This window comes from Lottia gigantea, assembly GCF_000327385.1.
Source record: "Lottia gigantea unplaced genomic scaffold LOTGIsca_2, whole genome shotgun sequence".
Classification (NCBI taxonomy): domain Eukaryota; kingdom Metazoa; phylum Mollusca; class Gastropoda; family Lottiidae; genus Lottia; species Lottia gigantea.
Genome location: NW_008708400.1, coordinates 1,572,997 through 1,597,159, shown reverse-complemented (window position 1 = coordinate 1,597,159; position 24,163 = coordinate 1,572,997). Strand labels below are relative to the sequence as shown.

Here is a 24,163-nt window from a genome sequence, read left to right as displayed (position 1 = left end):
TTCCTATTTTATGAAAGTTGGACAATTTCAATGATGCAAAGTGTCCCCAATATACATACTAGGGCTAGAAATAGAAATGAAATGAATGGAGTATTCAATCCACAAAGAGTGCAATGAGGGATATTTTGCCCTTTATTTTGGTTTTTATCGTGCGCAGCCTAGAAAGAAAGCCTTTAAAAATCCTTTACAGTATGAATTAATGAATTATCAAACTATATCGGCTACTATAAGTTTCTATGATCAGGAACATGCGCGTGTCTGTTAATACTTCCATCAGTGAAGTCAAATTACTGGAGGCTACAGACTGGTATTTTTCAATGCTTAAATATGATTTGTAAAGATCACTTAATATAGGCTACACCAAACTGGGTTAAGTTGAGACGTTGTGTAGAGTATTTTTTATATTGTTACATTTGAGGTGGATGCATCCAAATGAGTCTTGAAGTGATGAAGTGATTAAACATGAGTATTTTTTGGGTAGTCCTCTTATCCCTTCGAAATAAAAGATTCGGTAGAGTTGATCTTCTATAAGTGCGGCCATATTGAAAAAGAGCGTCAGCAGTGTGTGCCACTATGTCGTTAAATTGGATGGTCGGATTCACATATACACGTACATAATTGAGAAGAAAAATACATTTCTTATGTTTGGTCGTCTGACCATGAGGCATTTGCTCGTAACGCTATGGCCTTGTACGCCAACTTGAAAGGTGCCTGTGAACGTGATGGTTATAATGATTATTGCAAATGTTATTTTGAGGTTGGCTTCCGGCGTCGCACTATATAGCGAAGTAACAATGTTATTAATCCTCTTGCTATAATGTACATACTGTCACGCTAACGCGATACTGTTTCCATACAAAGTTAGTCAGTTAAGGAATACTAGAAAGTCTCTGTAATCTGTTTCGACTGTTTCTGACTGTACACGAAGCACGAGTTTTACTTCCTACTTATCTGGTCAAGTTTCGGTTAATGAAGACGAACATTAGAGCACTGAAATATACCTACTCTTCTTCGATTTCCAACTGTCGTAACAAACGATACTATGGTTTATAGTATCACCCAAACGACTATATCATTTCAATGCCAGTCCCTCACATTGACTCGTAGATTCATAGAAGGTTATTATTATTATCATTCTGTATCGCATAAGTAAGGAGGACTAGGTCAGCGAGAGAATGCTTTCAATTGTATCAAGATTCTGACATGCGATCCTTTGAGGCCTCAAAATCGCAAAATGTTCTGAAAATCATAACGTATGTTTGTTGCATTTTCAGATATGATAATGGATGACGAAGATTATTTCCCACCACCACCACCGCCGTATAACGAGGCTGACCTCTATGAACCCTATATACCAGAACCAGACATAGATGGTGTAATGGATATACCAAACGCCTATGTGGATCTAGAAAGCATTAACCCAAATCTTGGACCTGTAAACCAAGAACACAAATCATCAGAAAACGACCAAAAACCAAATGAAGCACAATCTAAAATCGATAACTGGAATAACTGTGACAATGATGAAAATCCAAAAAGCTCATCGTTCGATGTATCTAGTGACTCTGATGCAACAATTGATTCAAACGAAGTATCCCTGCTTCCAACTCTAGAAGGGGTCAGTGGCTTACATGCAGCGTTAGAAAGAAGTACGGAACACGAAGTTGAACCTGTTCGCGATAATATGTGTGACCAAAGCGTGGCATCTGACCGTCTTAATCCGACGGGAACTAGTAGTCCTAACTGTGTAACGGTAGTTAACGCACATGACCATCCTTCTGTTGAGACATCTGAAAACTTGAAAACAGCGTTGAAACAAGGTAGTGTCCGTTATTCAAAAAGCGATTGTGACGAAGGTTGTATCCATACAACTTTAGACAACACAAGAGATAGTGATGCAACATGTATACACATGGAGGGACCAGAACATCCTCTTTTAGAGAAGTCCTCAGATTCGAATCCTCAGTTTTCTAGACATGATGGTTACCATTTAGTTCCTACCTCGGACAAAACGGTGGGATCTGAAGCCATGGCGAGTGAAATGACAGAAGCAAGGTTAAAGGGCAATGACCAAATCACGGACGAAGATACAAGGAGTTATTCTAGTGATTATGTGTTATTGAGTCGGATAGGAACTGGACCTCCGGTTCCGGGAACTCCATATACATATAAAAACTGTAGTCTAGTGTATAAAGACTCAATGAATGATGTCAAATATGTGTGGAAAGAGGGCAAAGTTCAAGTGAAGCCTATTGACAGTAAAAAGGTACGTTATTTTTCTCTTGCAGAACAGTGGCGATTAACAGAAAATCCACTGTCATCGATAAATGATTTCTGTTTAGTAGAGATGTATCAGAAGAGATATGCCCTAAGTATACCATTGCGGTAATGGTTCAACTTCGTGTGACATGCGTAGGGGCCCTTAAACCAACTGTTGTGTATGGTTGCAAATAAGAATAACTGAGTTGCGTTCGGAATTGATGCCCACTTTCAATATCCGCAACTATGCGCAACTAGTAATTGCTAAGATGTGAAGACGCATTAACATATTGCTAATCTGATCATATCACAGTTTGGGTTGGGGTGCTACCCTTCCAAAACTTTAGGTTTACATTTAAGATTATAATTGTTTGATATAATATCAGTTTAACTGTATAGATATTCTTTCCTTTTTCAGGCCGCAAGAAAATCACCAGCTGGTGTAAAGTTATGTGTCGGGGTTACCATTTTATTAACTATTGCCGTTGTCTTCCTTTTAGTATCGCTTGTTTAATGGCTTGTAAAACATAAACATACGTGAGCAATAACTTCTTTGAAATCTGAATTGCAATATGCTCAATACACAAATAGTTACTTTTATAAAGGATATTTAACGTCTTGTGGAAAATATACAACGTAATAGATCTTGCGCGTGTACATATTGTATGTGCAGTGGGTGCATTGTGTCTGAATATAATACACAATTGAATCTGTTATACAAAAAGGAAATCTAGAGATTGTATTGCGTTATTGATCTCTCAAGGTATAGCATTTTTCACATGATGACTGCAAACTTTTTCTTGGAATATATTCATTGAAACATACGCATCCATTTTAGCATATGACTATGTCTGCTGTATACTTTGATCAATATGTAAACAAAGCATTAAATGTACAGGAAAGATGTGTACATTATATCATGTAGATCGAATCAGATATATACCTTGTTGTAAGCAATTTCCTGTTCATATTTGGTCAGTGTCATTATCATTTTGTACATGTACAGATACTGTTGCTACTGTACATGCCTTGTAAGCGTTTCTTATTAAGTAACTGCTGCACACTTGTAATTTTGTACATGTTCACTTGCTACTGTACATGCTTGCCTAGCGTCTCTAGTTAATTAGCGACTACTTCTTTTCTAATCTTTACTTCTATCTTAACATAAAACATGTACTTGACCATTGAATACATCGTGTACGATAGTATTAAACATTAGCTGATTTCAATGGCCCTTTTTAAAAAAATCCCCAACAATACATAGGCTTTTCCTGCTTAAACATTTAACAATGGTAAACTCAAATGATATATTGGTTTTCCGCCCATAATCCTTGCTTGTTGAACATACTTTGATAACAACTTATATTACTTGTGGTGGTGTTTTTGGTTACATTTTAAACCTACATTGTATGACCCAAATGTCACCAAGACCTGAAATGCAAGTGCAGTAAAATGATTCTTAAACTTATACTACCTACACATGCATCACAATTCCAAGTCAAATTTTACTTTATTTTATTAAGACTCGGACTCATTTGGTTTTGCTGAAAAATAGAACGTGAGCCAGTGAAAGCAAATTTGATTTTTCTGTCGCCTGTGATTTCAGGTTGACTTTATCCAGTGACTGGACAGATTCTCCAAGATGCCGCCAGTTGCTGACATTTATTTAAATCCATTAGATCTCTGGCAGTAGCAGGGTCGACCAAAGTTTCCTTTCATGTAATCTGACGTTTATATAGAAGAATATCAAAGAACAAAGCCTTTTTTGTAATGTTTTACAGTAACCTTTAATATTTTTCTAATCACTGGCCAAAGGAAGAAGGAGAAGTGTGATTTTTTTTTCAATACGATGGCAAGTTCATTTATAGTTTTCTTCCGTGTTACTCTCTATCATATGATTTGTGACGCTTTGGTCTGTGTTATGGAGGACGGTAACACTACTCAACATATATTAATTTAATAAAATTAGAATACAAAATAACATAAATATCATACTTTGATTTAAAAATATCATAGTAATAAGTAAACATAAGATAATATTTCAACTCTACATTGAATTTATTTAACATAATACCCTACTATCCAGTAACATAACGACGATGTCGAATGCAATGACAAGATGTTTCGATTATTTTCTTGTAACAAACTATGACATATTGATACGTTGTAACATAGACACATTAATAATACTGAAATTAATCCGAGCATCTGATCAATCACGCCTGACATTTTTATGATTAACGGGGACCTAAGTTTATTGACAGGCAATACGTTTACATTCTACAACCAGTATATCTGTCTTACTTCATCATGCCATATCACAGGCTGTTTAATGAATTAATCTATTTGCAAATTTGCAAATCCTTCAAAAAATTCTCCTCGCTTATTGTTACGAAACGCACATAAAGAACTTTACATATATATATAACATTTTAGCCCTAAAAAGCTAAATTTATTTACATGCATGTAACAAGTAATTCTTCCCATAACTCATGTAATACGCAATAAGGAATAATAATGACACAGTCCTAGTGTATCGTTTAGCAAAGATTTCAATTTGGAATGAATTTGAAATTAAACCATTTGGACATCACTGTATGATATATTAATTATATGACATTGATGCATTTAAAATAGCTGAAAATGTATCGGTATTGAAGTTGAGGAATTGCGTTTTGTATTGTTTTTGATACAATTGGTAACTGGTATAACGGTAACATCTTCCACCAAATGTCTATTTAGTAATGTCAAACACATCAGCACCTGCCATATATGGGAGAAAATTAGACGAGGGATATCCAGTAATATGATTATTTTGGTTATATCTATTGTAATTCTGCGATTGGTAATTGTTTTGATTTCTATTGCTCGTTCCACGATAATAATTTTGGTTTGCTTGTTGATAATGATGTGTTCTCTGGTAGTTGTTATAAGGTGAAGTTGTTCTTTGTTGATAATTACGTCTGTAGTTCGGCCAGTGATACGGCTTAGCACTAGGTTTCTGATGAGCCTTTGGGTGTTGGAGGTTTGCACTCTGTGCTGGATTATTGTTTCGTGCCGGTTTTGCTTGCACAGACCCGACAGCGGAGAGTGTACCAGGTGTTGTTCGTTGTTCTCTGAGTGGAAGAGGTGTCGATGTTTCAAATTGTGGAACTGTCTCGGTTGTTGTTGGTATATTACTTTCTGTAGTATAACTTTGATAATTGATACCAGCATCACCACGTCGTTGGACATCCTTAGATTGCTGTCGAGATCTAGGATATTGGTTACTGGGATTGTGATATAGGCTGTTGGGATTTGCATATTGTTGACGTTGTTGATTATGGTATTGATGGTTATTAGTATTTCGGTATTGTTGGTTAGTGTTTCGGTATTGTTGATTACTTGGGTATTGTTGGTTATACGTATTCCGATACTGCTGGTTATATGTATTTTGATACTGCTGGTTATATGTATTTCGATATTGTTGGTTATTTGCATTTCGATATTGTTGGTTGTTAGTATTTCGATATTGCTGGTTGTTTGGATATCGAGATACTGGTTGTCGGTTATATTGACTGCGAGTAGTTGGTTTCTGCTGATAATATTGCTGACTATAAAGTTGTCTTTGTTGTTGATAGCCTTGGTTTCTACCACTCATTGCAGCTGCCAATTGCATCTCTAAACCTTCAGGCATATCAATATCGTACATACCTGTAATGACAAATAAAAGACTTGTGAAGTCTGACTAAAATCTAAAACACATTATCAAAATGAACTACAAAAACCTATACTAGTATTTTATATCTAACCTTTCACTTTACCAAACAAGCCAACATTATCTATATATTGGAAGAGGAGTCATAATGATGTGAATATTGTTTAGAAAAAAATACAATATCTGCGTATTGTTGAAACTGAGAAATGATGTAAAGCAAATAGGGGATTTAGTGGAGGTGAAATAATGGAATTTCTTGGTGTGGCAACAATGGTACAATATGGTGTTTCATTCAGCGGTTTCCCCCATCCACATCAGTATTTTCTCATTTTCATTATGTTCATTAAGTCGGCAATAAACGAAAATGAAAATCTTCAAATTTTCTTTCGACACACATGGGCAAAGGTTCGATTTGAAGTAGATATGCCAGTATATCAGTACTGATGCCGGTTGGCTTTTTGGTTAAAAAACTATAAACACTAGAAAAGCTGGGCGATTCCTAGTTTGTATATGAATTAAGACCTAGAAGTAAATAATGATACATACTATAATAAGCTGCTAGCCGGCTCAATTCTGAAGGATTATCTGAAAAACACCATTGGCAAATGTTAAGATCTGAGCCTGTCAATAACTTTCTGTTAGGAAATTGAGGTAAGCTATCAATATTGTAGAGTGAGCACAGTAAAAATGCCTCATCCACACGAAATCGCTAGACTTCACAATCAATACGCTGCCCAAGGATCGAATTTTCCGTCGAATATTTAAAACAGATAAGAAACAGAATGCATATTAAACTTAATATATCTTAATATATTGTTGAGGATCCATCTTTTTAGACACATTTTGTTGCATAGTGATGCATTGTCTCGGTGTTATGTTCTATCTGAATGAACGGAGACCATTTTTGCATGCTACTTCCATCTCAGAACGTATATTTGGTAAAACAGGGTTAATTGTAATCGGTAAAGTGTACTTACAATAACTAGCTACAGCCAACTGTATGGTAACCATAAAGAGAATGTATAGACACCCCATTTTCACAGCTGTAAATAAACACAAGACAATATCAAATCAACTCAACACAAGACAATATCAAAACAACTCAACACAAGACAATATCAAAACAACTCAACACAAGACAATATCAAAACAACTCAAAAAACAACTCAACACAAGACAATATCAAAACAACTCAACACAAGACAATATCAAAACAACTCAACACAAGACAATATCAAAACAACTCAAGAAAATATTTCCTTGTATATTTTCAAGTACTAACCGCAAAACGAAACCCAAAATCGAAAACAACATAATGGCAAAACATTGGTAGCAGCGAATGAACTCTTCAAGAAGTATATCAATCATAAGTTTATAGACCCTAAGTACATCGTAATGAAAAGTGGTATCAGGTGTCTAGAAGAGTTAGCATACGCTGCCTGGCGCTACATCCGTCATTGTTGCTCAACATGCACAATAAACACGACAAACAGAAGGCACAAAAAACAGTAACTGATTTCAATAGTTCAAGGGAGGTAACTGATAAAAATATTTTATATTTTGACAGTTCAGAGTAAGCAATTGATCAGAAAAGTCATGACAAGAAAAATCTTAAAAGACACGAGACCCCTAATCAATATGATAAAATGGAGCGAGTGAGTCCATCACCGTCAACACCATTTATCAAAAGAAAGATCTCATGAATAGAAGTCCTAACATTTCAAGCTCGGCCCTTTCGTGCCAAGAAAGGTATTTCTGATTTATGTTTTCAAATTCAATAAGGGTGATCATTACCTTGGTATGCCTATCAACATATTAACACTAAGATAAATTTAAAAAGGCATTGCTTATGTTTGAGGATGAGATACATGGTACTTTCGGACGATCAGTAAATGTGTGAAAAATTGTAAAATTATAATAAAAATAAGATAAGAATCAACCTGGAAACAAAACAAAAAAATCCATACTGAGAACAGAATGGGGACCTTCAAGTTGTCACATTTACTGTCCAAGACTGAAAATCTTTGAAAATGCACTTTTACCTTTATCCCTAGCTTCACCCTTTCCTTATAATGAACATACAAAAACAAAAATTCCGACAAACACACAAAAGTCCAAACTCAATAGCATCATTCTTGCATTATAATGTGTACACATACCAAAAATAATATCAATCCGTCAAAAATTCTAACCTGAAGAATGAGCACGGGATAAATTTGAACTGACCTATGACCAAAAGTTTAAAGATAATAAAAGCCCAAACTTCATACCTAAAAAACAGTCAGATTACACACTTTCTGATAATTTTTGTTTAACAAAGCGGCTTTCCAAAATTTTAACTTACACTTCAGAAGTACATTCCAAATTAAAATTTGGCCCGTTAAAAATTCTTTACATATATATATAGGATTAATAATGAGGGATGGATGATTGCAGCACATACATTAAGTTATTATCCTACGAGGTGTCACTTGTCAATATAATTGTCATCAAATTGTTTACTATGACAGCTAACTTAATCATAATTCTATATCCATCCATATTTCTCACTGTTTCTTACATAATTATGTTGGCGGTCGGGTATGTCGTGTTACTATGACCTAACATACTGATGACCCTTTGTTTTATTGTGAAAATGACCGTAAATGAATGCAAGGTCGCTGTCAATCAAGGCATTGGGTCATGCTTGATAATTATGCATGAGATAAAACACGCAGTAGTTATTAGTTTTGTTTACCTTCCGTCGCGTTTTATCTAACTTATAAACCGACAAGGGATCATTTGCAAGAAATAAAAAAATAATGAAATAAGGGACGAAACTCGTGCCTTCAAGATTCAGATATCATCCAGGGTGCTTGGTGTGAAAATAAAAGGTATTGTCTCTAAAAAAACAGAAAACGATACGTTATGGGGCCCCTCTTAACCCAATCTAATATTTCAAAACATTCTCGAGTATTCCAAGCTTGTGGTAAAGAGATACAACTCGTATCTGCAAATGTGGTTAGAAAGTTAGAAACCAGCGAGCTAGACTATATTTAATACGATCTTCTGGATGATAATTCTGAGAACAAATCCTGAGAATATTATATATAGTATTCGATGAATATATGAATATGATTAAATGAGATTCCGCTATAGAACGCTGGGAGACCCATATAGTTATTATGTTTTTCTTTTTCTTTTTATGTATTGTAAGAGCCAAAAAGGATGATCTGCATATCATTAGATTAAGAATAGGTTTTCCAAAAAGAATATGCGAGACGAGATCTCAAATTGAAGCCAATAGTTTTTAGATAGTTTTGTGTCGCAATTGGCAAGAGATAGCAAATGTTTAATTGTATACCCAAAAGCAACAGTTTTGGAAAAAAAAGTTTTTCCTATGGTCTATATATGGCACAACTACTTCAGTAGAAAACAATTATATCCTATGAAACATTTGTGTAGGCCCTGAAATCATCACAATAAAGCCCAGTTGAAATAAAACATGGTGCTCACTACTAAAACCTTTTTTTAGCATAGCTTTCTGGAAAGTTTAGTTTAAGGGTCGTAAAGAGATGGTGTCTTTTACTCATTTTGAATCAATAATCATGGATGGAATATGTAGTTATAGACTATTGGTGCCATTTTGTATCATAAATTAAATGCATATATATCTTCTTTAAAGGTTTCTTCACTGAACAGGTAGGTGAATACATTCAAGTATGTTCTACATAAGATTATATATAGTTAATAACTGAATAGCACATCAGCCACATTTTTTTCAACTGGTCAAACTGCATTTTTCAACTAGTTACAAAAGTCAGTCACAATCTACAATTTCATTTGTGACTGACTTCGGGGTCTAATTTTGTGTACTGAAAAACGACGATCATCGGCCATGAATTAAGTGTGTTAGTATCCTATATTTGATCCACAACACTTTGAAATAGATATTACAAATGGCGTTTATTATTTACCGAAGTTCAATTATCAGTGGCTGGTCGTTTGGGATTACGAGCGTTTGATTTGGGTTGGTGCATCCGAGCGCCCCGACGTCTCTTAGATGTAGATTTTGAAAAGTTTTTTCTTAAATTTAAGGAGTTACTTAGCAGTGAAGGTTTGCTGGTTCACTACGAAGTCAACAAACCCATCAAATTAGCCTGTGATGATTCAAATTATGGACTAAATGCTGTTGTTTCACACGTGATGGATGATGTGACTAAACGACCGATAGCTTTCGCATCAAGAACGCTTGCCCCCAGTGAGACAAATTACGAGAGAAGGTGGCAATATCCTTGATATTTTGTGTCAAAAAGTTCCATAAATATCTCTATGGTAAAAAGCTAATTTTGGAGACCGACCACAAACCTCTCACAGCTATTTCCAAAGCAGATGTACGGCTGCGCACTTACAAAGGTGGGCTTTAATATTGGCAAGTTTCCAGTATGAGATTCAGTATAGACAATCGACAGACCACAGTAATGCAGACGCGATTCCACGTTTACTTTTGAATTTAGAAACGGAGTCTGAAGAATTGAACATTTTCCATTTCACGTATCTGAACGATCCTCCAGTTACTGATAAGGATCCATTAATGTCGAGAGTGTGGACTTATATTATGAATGGATGGTTAAATTACACAACCGATCGAACTTTGGAATCGAGACAGAATGAACTTTCTATGGGACAGGGGTGTATCCTGTGGAGTTTATGTGTAGTAGTCCCTAGTAAATTCAGAAATCAGAACTCCATTCAACATCCGTAGAATTTAGAATGAAATCGGCGAGATGTTACTTATGATGGCGAGTAAAGTCTTGTCAGTCGATAAGAAAAATACCACTGAAAGCACTTTTAATACCCTGGAAGTGGCCAACCAGAGTATGGGAAGGTATTCCTGTGAATTTTTCAGAAAAGGACAAACAATGGGGCTGCAGAACGCTCATTCCAGTTCCAGAGAGACTCGTTACTGTAACAAACGTTACAATAACAGACAAATCTGACCATGGGCCTTCAGTTAGCAGAATTCCTTCCGTTACCGCTCTACTCCTCATACTGCAACCGGAATGCTTCCAGCTGAATTGATTTTATGGCGCAAACTCGGGACTAGGCTTTTATTATTAAAGCCAGACCCAGCCCAGTTCATGCAAAATAAATAACAGAAGCAGAAGGCATAGCATGATATAAACTTGGGAGAAAACGAAATAGTCAAAATTCGGAATTTTAGAGGGTGGGAAGAGAAATGGGTAAAAGGGAGAAAAATCAAAGCCTAAGAACGTATTTAGTCCGAGCTACGGGGAAAGGTCGATACGTTCATATAGAACATATCATTAAGTTTGATAATGATTCTTGTCAACTATTACCATACATTCCTGAACCCAACGAAGAGCCTTTTTCAACCAGGAGACGATGATCCGTTAGCACAACTTCCTTACGGGAATCAAGGACCGCCATCCTGCAGTTCCAGTGATAGAACGTCGATATCAAGATCGACCACGTAGACCACCAGAAAAACTAGACCTATGATTTATGAACACTAATTACGAACAGTTTAAATACTTTATTAATACTTCATTTAAAAACGCAGGAGTTATACATGCACATGTTTTATCAGATACTACACCTTTTCAGTCCCTTTATATTGTATCTCTGTTCACGTGTTTGGGAAATACTTGTCAAACTCTGCGCATGTCAATTTTAGGGAAATTAAACATTGTTTGCCAGACATCCATCTTCTTGAGTCGTGTTTTCACATGCCATCGATATTCAGCAGAACCCCCAAAATGTTAAACACTACAGGGAGTTGCCCTTCATTAATGGACCAATCATATCAAGAACAGTAGGACGTAAAAGTCATTTATCGACTCATATCTATTTAATGTTAGTCCAGTGACTGGGCTGTTTAGAATATTGTAGTTTCTGGCTTTCAACTGTGTCTCACAAGAAAAGTAATCATTCAAACTTATCAAACATAATGACTTTATTTCATACATAAATTCTCTTCATAATTAAACAACCATAAACTATATCAATTCATATATTATATAACATTTTATAAATTTTCTTTCTAAGTTAATTTATATCTTATCTTTTTCCGATACATATTCTAAAGTGTCTCATTAAATTACACCTTTGTAAGGAAGCATAGTATTTAAAACAGCAGGATCTCCCAATACTTATATCATATAATTCGCCACTGACTCGTTACGTTTTTCACAAAGTTCTTGAAACCCACACGAACACGTCTACATACCCTGCACCAGACGTTCATATTGGATAAAGATCAAAATATACTAAGAGTAATAGAGATAAACTTTTAGTATGAACATTGTCCAGATTTCATATACTAACGTTATAAATTAAAAGGTCGACCTTGATGTTTTGGAATCATACCTCGTTGATTTAATGATGCTAAATTAGCTATTAAGTCGAGAGTAGCTAAATTAGCTTGTTGGCCAGTTTGACTTGGATAAGTCGGAGGTTGAGGTGGACCACCACCACCACCACCACCATGACCACCAGCAGCTATTTTTGTAGTTACAGGTTCGGCAGCCTGAGCTTGACGTAGTTGAAGAGTATTAGCTATGTTGCTAGCACTTGGGTCATTGAAACTAAGCAACTCAGGGAATGCTAACGAGGAAAGTCCTGCAGCTTGTTGACCTGGTTGCTGTATCAAAAGCTGCTGGTTCGATGGTTGTTGTGGTTGTACTACTGCACTTCCCACGTCAACAGCGTTACTTTGAGAAGAGCTCAGTGCTGATGTCTGAGAGGCTGCAAGATCGGCCATAACATTTTGGATTTGAATGTTCATGCCATCCATTGGATTAGATACTGACTGTTGTGCATTAGAAATTTGAGATTGCTGCTGACCTGAGATGGATTGGCTTACATCGAAAGGCTGGGTTCCTAAAGCCGGTTGGCTTAAGATCTGTTGATTCAAGGCTTGTTGATCAAAAGCCGGTTGGTTCAAAGCCTGTTGGTTCAAGATCTGTTGATTCAGGAGTTGTTGATCCAAAGCCGGTTGGTTGAAAGCCTGTTGATTCAAGATCTGTTGATTCAATGTTTGTTGTTCCAAAACCTGTTGGTTCATGCTCTGTTGATTCAAGGCTTGTTGATCCAAACCCTGATTCAAAGTCGGTTGGTTAAAAGCCTGTTGGTTTAAAGCTGGTTGGTTAAAAGCCTGTTGGTTCATGCTCTGTTGATTTAAAGCATGTCGATCAAAAGCTTGTTGGTTCATTATCTGTTGATTTAGGGCTTGTTGATCTAAAGCCTGTTGGTTCAGAGTCGGTTGGTTAAAAACCTGTTGATTCAAAGCCGGTTGGTTCAAGATCTGTTGATTTAAGGCTTGCTGATCCAAAGCCTGTTGGTTCAAAGTCGGTTGGTTAAAAACCTGTAGATTCAAAGCCGGTTGGTTCAAGATCTGTTGATTCAAGGCCTGTTGATCCAAAGCCTGTGAATTCAAAGCTGGTTGGCTAAAAACTTGTTGGTTCAAAGGTTGTTGGTTCAAGATCTGTTGATTCAAGGCTTGTTGATCCAGAGCCTGTTGGTTTATGTTCTGTTGATTCAATGCTAGTTGATCTAAAGCCTGTGAGTTCAAAACCGGATGGTTAAAAGGTTGTGGATTCAAAGCCGGTTGGCTAAAAGTCTGTTGGTTCAAAGGCTGTTGGTTCACGATCTGTTGATCCAAGGCTTGTTGATCCAAAGCCTGTTGGTTTATATTCGGTTGGAGATTGAATATTTGTTGAGATGACTGAGGCTGATTGGCGATACTCTGTTGTCCGTTTAAAACATCAAAGGCTACCTGTGGTGACGACTGTTGGTTATTGGCCTGTTGAAGATCTATTTGTTGACCTACGCTATTATACAATTGTTGAGCATTTTGTGAGGCAAGTTGTGAACCAGCTAGTTGACTTGTTTGTTGATTAATAGCTTGTTGAACATCCATTTGCAGCTGTAGTGCAGCATCTAATTGTTTATTGGAAGCTGTTTGAGCAGCAAGTTGTTCGTTAACAGCTTGTTGATCTAATATTTGCTGTTGCTGCCCGGCTAATGTATTGTCAATAGCAACTTGTTGCTGCCCGACAACTCTGGGATCGACTATAACTTGTGGCTGCATGGTTAACCCATTATCAACAATAGCCTGTTGTTGTCCACCTAGACCGTTGTCTACTATGATCTGTTGCTGTCCACCTAAGCCCGAAGGATCAACGATGCTTGGTTGGTCGACCACTATGTTTTGGGTCAAGGCCGGTTGAGACAAGATAGGGTCAGATATGACCTGCTGACCAGGTTGTGAAATAATGTTCTGTGTCATAAATGGCTGTGATAGCGGTTGGGGAACTAATTGCTGCACGACGGTTGGTTGAGCACCGGTTGACCGAGCAACGGCATTATCGATCGCGTTAAAACTGCTATCCATAGGTCGGTTAGATTGTGGATTAAAGCGGGACACAGTAGACTGACTTCCTCGTGTTCTACTATTTTGATTAAATCCGTTTCTGTTTCTTCTAGCAGCTAATGCTCTCATTCGACCTACTCTATGCACCATAGCCATGTTTCCAGCGACAGCTGCACCTCTAAGTACACCCAACATTGGGGCAAATCCTGAAAACAAGAGTTTTAAATAGATTGATTACATATTGAATGTAATATGATGTGAGTTTCCAAATATCAAATGTCAAATGCAACACCGGATTTCGATTAAAATAGATACTTAAGTGTCTGGGAAAAGAGAAATCAAGTACCGAATATATTTTTAAAATGCTATTTTACTATTTTCTAACTACATTCAATATGATAAACTATAAAAAACACCAACTAATTTACCTCCAAATGGTGCAAAAGGAACTGGCATCATAGGAACAAATCTCTTCTTCCCTAAACAATTGAAAGGTTATAAAAAAAATAATTTAGACGACATACAAAATTATGACTTATATTTTGTATTCAAAAGACAGAAAAACAAGCAAAGACATATTTCCGACCGTGTCCAATTTGGCTCGAAGGCACTTTTCTAAAGCTTTGTTGAAGAAAATACTACGACCAGTAGGCCAGTCATCATAGCCTCCAGCTTCGCCTAGAATCTATCACTATCATTGAAGAGGAAATGACCTTCGGTACGATATTACTAAATGAAATATTTTGTTTTCTATTTCAGAGAAGAGAAAATAGCTCCTGAATTTTATCTTGCAGGGTTACCGACGTAGTTGTAAAAAACATTCGGGTGCAATTTCAATACTAATTCATAGAGTTGTGTTTAGTGGTATTTATGATCATCCAACAGTTCTTAAAGCTAAATTCACTCACAATTTCCCGATGCTTGTTTGCGCATTATACTACAGAAAAGTAGGACATTCATTTCATTTTTTGCCCAGTATAATAATAATAATAAAGAAAATCATTTGACTTACTTGAAAGTCTTTTTGGCCCTGAAGTGGGTTGTGTATTCTGTGTAGACTGAGTAGCTCTAGGACTGGAGCCATGGCGTCCACCAGCAGTACTCATGGGCGCTGAATGATGTCCTGGGCCAAATGACCTTGATTGTTGATAAGGATACCCAGGATACATTCCCATTGCTGAATAACATAAAATTTATGGTATTAAAATGGAGGTTATTTTTTTGTATTAGAAGCTAAATGGTGCGAATAATAACAACTGTAACTTATACATATGACCTATTAATCTAATGTAACTTACGTGGATATGACTGTCGGTACATGTTCATGGCATATCTTTGTTTTGCCATGTCTTTGGCCATGTCCATACGATGATCGAGATAATCAGGGTCCATCATAGGCATCATGTAAGGATTGGGTTGCATGCCATATGGAAGAGGCATGTGATGTGGGTATGGTGAAGGTGCATACCCTGCGTGACGGACAAAGCCTGGTTGGGTTGAGGGTTGTGTTGGGGCATTATTTGGTTGCTGAATTCCTGAAATGAAAAATTATTTCTTATTGAACAGAATCAGAGGACTAAAACCCGCGTCTCCGAAATAAGATTTTGCAATTTTGCATCAAGCTTAGCCTATCGTTTCTCCCAGAATGTATAAAATTCGAATTTGAGTTATTTTTCCGGTGATTATAAAGTTATGACCCTAAGTTCTGAAAACTAAAACTATTGAAAAGTTCAATTTGCCGTTTACGTAAGAGTTTCGAATGTTTTGAAATGTAGTGTGACCAGCGTGTCACAAAGTGGGGGTATTTTATACTGAATCCACTCAACTATCTTCAACATATTCAATTGTAGATTTACCTGATTTTCAATTGAACTTTTGAGTTTGAATTGACTTGAGCTATTTCAGTTGATAAAGATCACATTAAAGGTTTAGATTTTACAGTTTCTCATAATAAGGAACTTCACCCCCTACCTACCCCGCTTTTCTATGTTCATACGCGCTTTCAATAGCAGTAGTCTTTATAGTATAACTAATAATGGGTTATCTACCTTGTTGTATTGCCAGTATAACGTTTGACAAGAAAACAAATACACAGGCACATGATGACAAATTCTTGTGTTTCACCATCTTGAAAAAATAATAAAAAGAAAATATAATGAGAAATAAAAAAAGTTTTAAGATTCATTACGTATCATATCATGATGGGTGTCATGCGAGTTATTGCCCTTGATTTTCAGAACGTTTCAAGTTTAATCACGGAATGTGACGAACCGTAGAGAAAATGTAGAAAACGTCATGATTACCATGGAGACTTAAAATATCAAAAAACGCAAGAGATACGAAATTGTAATATTGTATAGCCGCAGAACTTAACCCAATCCTTTTCATTCTATGAATTTAAAAATTGTTTCCTTACAAGCACTAACAGTTATTCCGTGCGCGTCAACTCCATCGAAATGTATTTGTGACACCCATTTGGGCCATTTTATAGTTTTAAAGGTATATTGACAACCATGTGTAGTAAACGCCTTATATATGCATAACCTATAGGTAATTATTTTATCAACAAATCAAAAAGGATTTTTAGGCGGCACGATTTGGTTGACATTACACGGTGAATAGGCCTATAATGCATGATATCCCTACTGAATACACACTGAAAATATAAACTAGTTCTAATAAGATAATCCATTTGGAACTTACCTTGCCGACATCTGTAACAGTATCTTTCTGTTCTGTAGTCAGGCTTTAATAACCTTTTATAGGGCAGTAGCTCAGAATTGATTCTCATTAATTTACGACAATGTCGACCATAGTAAAGACCTGTTTATTATATGTTTATTACGTCATCGTGACAGACCCGCATTTAATAATGATAAGTGATGTGTTACTGGATGATGGATTATTACTTTCGGTGAATCAAAGCATGTTGTCATGCAGCCAAAATTAATAGTCTATAAATTTGATCTTGTTACCATAGTTTTGATAAATCCAGTTTATTTGATCTAACTACAACTTTAAACTGAAGTACAAGTTAAATTTTCCATTTCCCGCCATTTTCTAAAGATAATTATTATTTGCAGGCACATGTTTTGTAATATTTATATTATAAAATAAAACTAAGATGTAAAAAATATGAACTGGAATTTCACATCATATTTTACTGTTATAAACTGGGCTAGGCAAGACATTATTGTACATGTACATTTGCGATACTAAACATTTCTTGAAAATACATTAAAATAATAAACATTACTTCTTCAGCATATTATTCAAAAATATTCTTCAACAAATATCAAGCATGATTTGAAAATATTAACCATTTCTTTGAAATAATCAACATTTCTTTGAAATATTTATATCAAATATAAGATATTTACAGAAGCTCAAAAACGACATGTTTTTGAATTACTATTTTTACAAATTCAAAAGTATTTTTTCAAATTCGAAATTCAAAAAATTCAAAAACATGTCGTATTTGAGCTTCCCCAGATATTAATTATTTCTTTAAAATACTAAAAATATTAATTATTTTATATTATTTTTTTAAGAAGTAGTATATCCATGATATTGATCCATGATATTACTGATCTTATGTTGGATATTTTTTAAAACATGTTTAATGTTTAAAAAAATGTGTAGTATTTCAAATAAATGTGTTATGTTTTACAAAAAACATTTGGCATTTTAAAAGAAAGAAACAACCATTTTATAGAAGGATAAAGGAATACTATCTCTCAGAATGGACAAAAAAATTTGTAAAGAAGAGTATATATTATCATTAAACTTGGCTGGTATCGTAACTTTACAAAACAATGCTTGTATGCTCCGATTGAACTATAGAAGTAAGTAATTATTGAAAACGCTAAAAAAATAACCGACTTTTTTTAACTGCTTGAAATTTTATGGATAATTACTTCTTTTTATATATTTATCAAATTACAGAGGGATTCTGTTATTTAGAAAGTCCACTTATGAATAAATACGTATGGCTTAGTTTGAAAATTTTCTATGTTCATTTTAAGAGGCATGATCGAACATAGAGACAAGTACACACCATAGGATGGTGATTGAGGAATATAGCTGTCAATGAAAGGAAAATTATCAATTGGGACATATTGCGTTGCCATTTCCTTTTCAGGTGTTCAATTTATTACGACTCGTAAGTCTCTCAAACTCTGTGTTCAATGACATAAGATCCTCGTTGCATTTGCAAATGTTGTCAAATCTCGATGTAATGTCATTTTGAAACAATAGAATGAACATTGTCCGCGGCCTGATTTAGAAAGCTATTGTCAGCGTAAATCAAAAGCTTGTTAACAGTCACTTAAATCTTTAACTTATTAACTATTTTTGACGTGTTTGAATATGCTCATCTTCGTCAAACCAATGTTGAAATATAATACCGTCAATGCGTGTTCGGCTTCAATGTTTCTGTCCACGAAGATGATTTAATGAAAGTTAATGGGTCCCTATAAATTAAGTTGCCCTGAGAATACATTCTTCACATCATTCCCTAAATTTCAAGAAGACGGCTTCGAATAAAGATTAAGGTAAGAATTCATTTGACTATCAAGAGCAGGGCAAAATAATATTTCCGGAAACGACGTTGTGTTTTCTGTAATTTAAGCAGCTTGTTCAACATAAATATCACCCAATGGAAACAGTTGGCTGAAAGATTTTAATTGTCTTCAAATTGTCGTCAAATGAATCAAACCTTTTCATCCCTTAACTCACTTAAAACCAAGTTTGGCATCATCGCCAAAATTATTGTACAAAATATGACCCAAAAATATAGTTCACTTATCCGCGATTAGTTAAAGTTACTTGATAAAGTTTATACTATGTTCATATTCATAATATAGCTGATATTGACAATTATTTGCATTTGACCAGAAAGCTAAAGTGTACTTTTGTTAAATATTTATTGTCCGTGGATATTTTCATTTCGCAGTTTTCATGTTATGTTTTTGAAGTAAGGCAATGTATTTCTAAAGCTTTTTCTAATCGAAATTTATAAACTGTCGACCTTGAAGCACTCTTACATTATTTTGTCATATCAGATGAAAAATGCTCTACAATTTAAGCAGATATACTTCATATTATGTCTTAATAGAAGACAAAATCTGATTTATTTAATATTCATTCATTGGTTATATATTAACAGAATGCATATGTTAGTATTGCATGTTTGATAAATTAGTAAATTTATTTTCTGTATTTGTAGATGGCCGGATTAAAGCTAGTTATGTGTATGGCTTTGATTGCTCCAGTGCTGTCTCAGGGTAATTAAATGATGATTTTAATGAAATTAATCCACCGAAACGCTTAGTCGCCATTATCGAGTCGAATCCAAGTCATTGCCGGGTTTTCTCGAAAATCTCTGTGCTCAACAAGTAACCACAATACAAGTGGTAGTCTTTTCCCTCCTTCGTACAACTCCATAAGTTAAGCCTATCCCTCGATTGTATTGTGATACCATGCTGGGCTATGTCAAGCCAGTGAGGTCTTTTTTTCACGCTTTTTCAAGCGGTAACTACCTTTACCGTAGACATCAAATAAGCGATGTATCTAGCAGCGGATATTATATATATATATTTTTTTTAGCCAAAGTTCATTTTTGAGGCATTTGCCTAATTTGCCGTAATGTAATTAATTAAAGTCCTGTAAGGTCCACATTAAATGGTCTACCCACATATATAATTGACTTTTATGACTTTCAAAATCATAATTGGTCCTCATATAAATCCATGGCTTTTATTATATAAAAGGGACATCTTTTCAGTTTTCAATGGACGACAATTTCCACAGAGACAGCAGAGATTTGGTATGCAACAATTCGGGATGGGTAGAGCAGCTGGAATGACTGAAATAGGCGAATTCATGGATACTAGAAGCGATATGATTTCTGATGCCATGGAGAGAAGAGGTTCAATGGGTTCAATGGCACAGTCTGCACTTGGAAATCAAAAAGTTGGTTTCGGAGCTACTCAGAGACCCCGTGGAATGAATTACAATAACCAATTCAACGGTATATATGTCTTTTGCATTCTCCTTCGGAACCAATTGCAAGTTTCCTTTGACAATGATGCAGTTTAAGAGGCTAACGTGGCGACAAAGCCTACCCATCCAAACTATTTCTCTTGTGAACTCTGTAAAGCATCTATTAATAAAATACATTCCTTTAAACTAATTTTAATATTCAACAATTTAACAATTCTTTTTTTCAGTTTATCAAGTACCACAAGTTCAAGCACGAGCTCAACCTTACCAACTGGTTAACGGCATACCCAGTAACACCGTTTTTCTTCAAACTGCGCCCTCTGGCCAATATGTGTCTGCTTCTCAGATGGCAGTATCTCCGCAAATCATTCATGCTCCACAAATCATTCGCGCCCGACAAATCGTGGGTGCTCCACAAATTATGGGTGCTCAACAAGTTATGGGTGCTCAACAAGTTATGGGTGCTCAACAGATGCTTTCCGCTCCACAGATGTTGTCTGCTCCACAGATGGTTGCTGCTTCACGAACCAGAGCTACCCAGCAAATCGCTGCTGCTCAACAACCAGTTGCTGCTCAACAACCCGTCGCAGTTCAAAAACCAGTCTCCGTGCAGGCACCACAGCCACAAGCTAATAAAGCTGCCCAACCACAATCAGTGCCAAGTGTAACTACACAAACTGCCGGAAATATTCCAGCCAATCAAGTTATAGAAATGCTCAAACAAATGTTTACCTCTACTGGAAGCAATACGGGTGCTAGAAAATTTGTGATTGTGTAAAGGTAAGAAATAAAAAGTTTTCTGGCAACGTCAGTGTCGTATGCTAATGTTCATAGATTTCACTAAAGACGATAGACTAGATGAAAGAGCTCGTCTCAGGATATATCTGTGCAACTGTATTGACACACCGCTTAGACCCTTTTGATATCCTCATAGTAATTTACATAACGCAAATTTGATCAGTATACCGCCAGATATCAGTAAAATGATATCATAACTGAAACACTACCTTATTATCTAGAGCTATATATAGTACACGTGGCACATGTTAAAAAATATCGAAACTTTGAGTACTCCGACATACGGAGCCCCTTAAGCGCAATTTTCAACACTTTTTATTATTATTTCGTTTAAACTCTCGCTAATCCGTCATTATTTTTACGCAGAGTATACTGTAATAGCCATCGTCTATAAATCTTGGTGAATTTAAAGACATTTAAGCATATTTTGTAAAATGTTCTTATTTTAGATTTGGTGAATGGAGAAAGGGAGAAATATTCTGAGATCTCAAAATAGTTTGAAATATATTTGGAATGTCGTACTCCTATTGTGTACGGAAGTTTAGATTGTTATTGTACGTAACCTCAACACGAGACAACGAACGAAATGTCCGCATCTCAGAATACTATCAAATTGTATTTTCCTTTAAACGTTTATAGTATTATGAATTTTTGAGTTTTACGTCATACTCAAAAAAGAGTTATTCAGCAAATCAAACGATAAGTGTTCATACGTATTTGTTATGATAAAGTTATCATGAAAAGGATTCAATATGTAAAAATATTAAAATATACATTTGTCTTTTCGATCTTCAGACATGACAAATCTATTTAGTATACCCACACTGTATAAGAAACTATTGTCTGAGCAAAGTAAAAAGCGAAAATTGTCCTCGGTAAAAACAAATTTTTAAGACATAATGTGAATTCATGTTTATATTTTTATCAACACAAAGACATACAAAGACTATCAGTCCTTTTTTGAAGCTGTTGTTCCAATGCTCATAAAAATAATGGAAAAAATTCACAAGACTTTTTACTTTGCTCTGACAATAGTTGAACTAGTTAGTCTTAAGATCTTAATGGTGGGTTATCCGATATAACTAAACTATCACTTGATTTCAACCATAAGTATATTTTAAAAATAAATATATATATTTTAAATTTTATATTTATATTGTTCTTCTTGTCTTAATGTTATTTTGAAAATAAATTAGTTTGTTAATGTTTGTATTTTATATCAGCAAGAACACCTGCTGCCACTCTGCGAATGGACCTGTGTTATAATCATCCTTTCATTTTACATGTTGAAATTAAGGAGCGCTTTACACAACAAAAACTAATAAAATAAAATTACGTCCTACTTTATTGCACCTGTTCGGGCTAATCCCAGTGTACAAGGTGGGACATTAAGCCAGTTTATTGTTCCTTCCAAACTTATAACACGTGACAGCCCCTCCGAACTGATCACTGGCAGAGGAACGCGGATTATACCGGAATTGAACCCTTTGACCGTCAGCTGAGCGACCAAACGTCTAACACACTGACCCACCGTGGCTCATACTTTGGACAGAGCTAAGCTATGATTTTCTCTCGGGAAATATCAAATCTTGCAACCCATTTCATAAATTTCATATAACATAAGCACGAATTTAAGATTTCCTATTTAATTCTATTTCACGCTAATGGAACCCTCAATAATTATGTGTATACAAAAGAAAGAAATGACAATACCAAGCGCAATTAACTTCTAAATAGAATTAATCTAGATGTAAAAATCATTGTTATGTTTTTCATGCGGTCCAATGGAACCCGAGAAGAGTAAATAAGTGATATCATGAATAGTTAAGTGAAAAACCGATTTATCTATGGATAATAGGATACAGACTATGCGTGTATAGAGTACTTGTGCTTGTCAGAATCTGGGAATAAATGGATTGTTAACCATTGCTTGCATCTGATCACAACTTACGGATGAAAACAACAGAATTTAGGAATCCTGCAAGTTTCCCAGTTAATTTTTTTACCGTTTTATTTGACGGTACAGTATGTAATATTCAGCCCTTAGGCCCCTGGTTTCCAACTTGGGGTGTTTTCACCCCTGGGGATGTGGGACTAGGGTATCTTGGGTGTCGCCAACTGGTGTAGGAGAAGAATTTGTTTTGAATTGGGAGAACACCTCACCTGATCACATGCTGAAAATGAGGATGAAACAAATTTTTGGGGGTGTGAAAGGTCCAGGTGATTGCCCCAGGTGTGTGAAGGCAAGATATTAGAAATTACCCGAATCTCTAACCTAGTTATGAGATTTCTGCCCCAAAAACTTGCTTTCGGGGCTGCGAGGGGGGTGATGGTAATATACGCGTATAAAAATGACCTATATTTAATCGAAATTACTAAAAAAAACCTTCCTTTAATCATTTGATAGAACATTATACAATTACTATACATTATTTTCGATACAAAACATTAATTTCTTAATACAATACAAACATTAGTTCATACTATAGAGTTTGATTTAGATATAACTAAAACAGTTCGCCTATTAATTTTATTCCATTAGCTAGTCTGATTGAGGTCGCTACTGGAGACCAAAGATGTTATTTGTAGGTAGGTAATTTTTTTTTCCGAGAGAAACTTTGCTGAGTATTTCCATCGAAAAATTATTTCATAGCACGGGGTGTTTTTCGGTAATTTTACAATCGTTCCAGGCAAAATGTTTATTTGTATTCAAATTTTCTTCTATTTGCTTTCGGAACCTGTACTTGATAATGCTTCATCATTATTTCAAAGATGATATTTTAATTCATATTGCTTGAATTTGCTCAGCAAAATTTTTCCAGAAAATTATGGTAAAAAAAGACTCTCATAGGGATGTTCAATGCAGGATCAGCGATACTGTAGCAAATATAACAAACGTATCGTGTCTTCATCTTATGCAGATCCATATCTCGTGCTCTTTTTCTACCGAACGAAGTGCGGCGCGCCTTTTATCAGGACTCGTGTTACATTCTCCCCACTGTGAACACCTGATACCATTAGGTCATTGGCGT

At 35.5% G+C, this 24,163-nt stretch overlaps 4 protein-coding genes across 4 annotated transcripts; 2 read left to right on the top strand and 2 right to left on the bottom strand.

The window, feature by feature from the left end:
- Positions 1-573: 573 nt before the first annotated feature.
- On the top strand, positions 574-3,486 carry LOTGIDRAFT_228240 (hypothetical protein; the record flags this gene model as incomplete). Its single annotated transcript, XM_009053216.1, has 3 exons — positions 574-610; positions 1,275-2,266; positions 2,678-3,486. 3 exons carry the CDS (start codon positions 574-576, stop codon positions 2,771-2,773), a joined length of 1,125 nt encoding a protein of 374 aa, XP_009051464.1. The 3' UTR covers positions 2,774-3,486.
- Positions 3,487-4,200: 714 nt separating this feature from the next.
- On the bottom strand, positions 4,201-11,386 carry LOTGIDRAFT_228239 (hypothetical protein; the record flags this gene model as incomplete). The annotated part of the gene is made up of 4 exons (XM_009053215.1): positions 4,201-5,952; positions 6,503-6,541; positions 6,934-6,999; positions 11,296-11,386. The coding sequence occupies 4 exons, from the start codon at positions 11,384-11,386 to the stop codon at positions 4,994-4,996; spliced, it is 1,155 nt and encodes a 384-aa protein (XP_009051463.1). The 3' UTR covers positions 4,201-4,993.
- Positions 11,387-11,889: 503 nt separating this feature from the next.
- On the bottom strand, positions 11,890-17,050 carry LOTGIDRAFT_228238 (hypothetical protein). Its single transcript, XM_009053214.1, has 7 exons — positions 17,034-17,050; positions 16,379-16,457; positions 15,629-15,865; positions 15,343-15,507; positions 14,759-14,809; positions 13,533-14,536; positions 11,890-13,127 (listed from the first exon to the last, which is right to left on the bottom strand). Exons 2-7 carry the CDS (start codon positions 16,455-16,457, stop codon positions 12,285-12,287), a joined length of 2,379 nt encoding a protein of 792 aa, XP_009051462.1. The 5' UTR covers positions 17,034-17,050; the 3' UTR covers positions 11,890-12,284.
- A 1,797-nt stretch (positions 17,051-18,847) lies between these two features.
- LOTGIDRAFT_228237 (hypothetical protein) lies at positions 18,848-22,333 on the top strand. Its single transcript, XM_009053213.1, has 5 exons — positions 18,848-18,883; positions 19,558-19,615; positions 20,116-20,361; positions 20,561-21,113; positions 21,581-22,333. The coding sequence occupies exons 2-4, from the start codon at positions 19,558-19,560 to the stop codon at positions 21,109-21,111; spliced, it is 855 nt and encodes a 284-aa protein (XP_009051461.1). The 5' UTR covers positions 18,848-18,883; the 3' UTR covers positions 21,112-21,113; positions 21,581-22,333.
- The last annotated feature ends 1,830 nt before the right edge of the window (positions 22,334-24,163 follow it).

Excerpts from the sequence above, each read along its gene's own strand:
- LOTGIDRAFT_228238 (XM_009053214.1), bottom strand. The coding sequence starts at position 16,457 with ATGGTGAAACACAAGAATTTGTCATCATGTGCCTGTGTATTTGTTTTC. Across the intron at positions 15,866-16,378 it reads TATACTGGCAATACAACAAG|GAATTCAGCAACCAAATAAT; the intron begins GTAGATAACCCA and ends TTTTCATTTCAG. Across the intron at positions 15,508-15,628 it reads GTACCGACAGTCATATCCAC|CAATGGGAATGTATCCTGGG; the intron begins GTAAGTTACATT and ends TATGTTATTCAG.
- LOTGIDRAFT_228237 (XM_009053213.1), top strand. The coding sequence starts at position 19,558 with ATGGCCGGATTAAAGCTAGTTATGTGTATGGCTTTGATTGCTCCAGTG. Across the intron at positions 19,616-20,115 it reads TGCTCCAGTGCTGTCTCAGG|TTTTCAATGGACGACAATTT; the intron begins GTAATTAAATGA and ends ACATCTTTTCAG. Across the intron at positions 20,362-20,560 it reads TTACAATAACCAATTCAACG|TTTATCAAGTACCACAAGTT; the intron begins GTATATATGTCT and ends TCTTTTTTTCAG.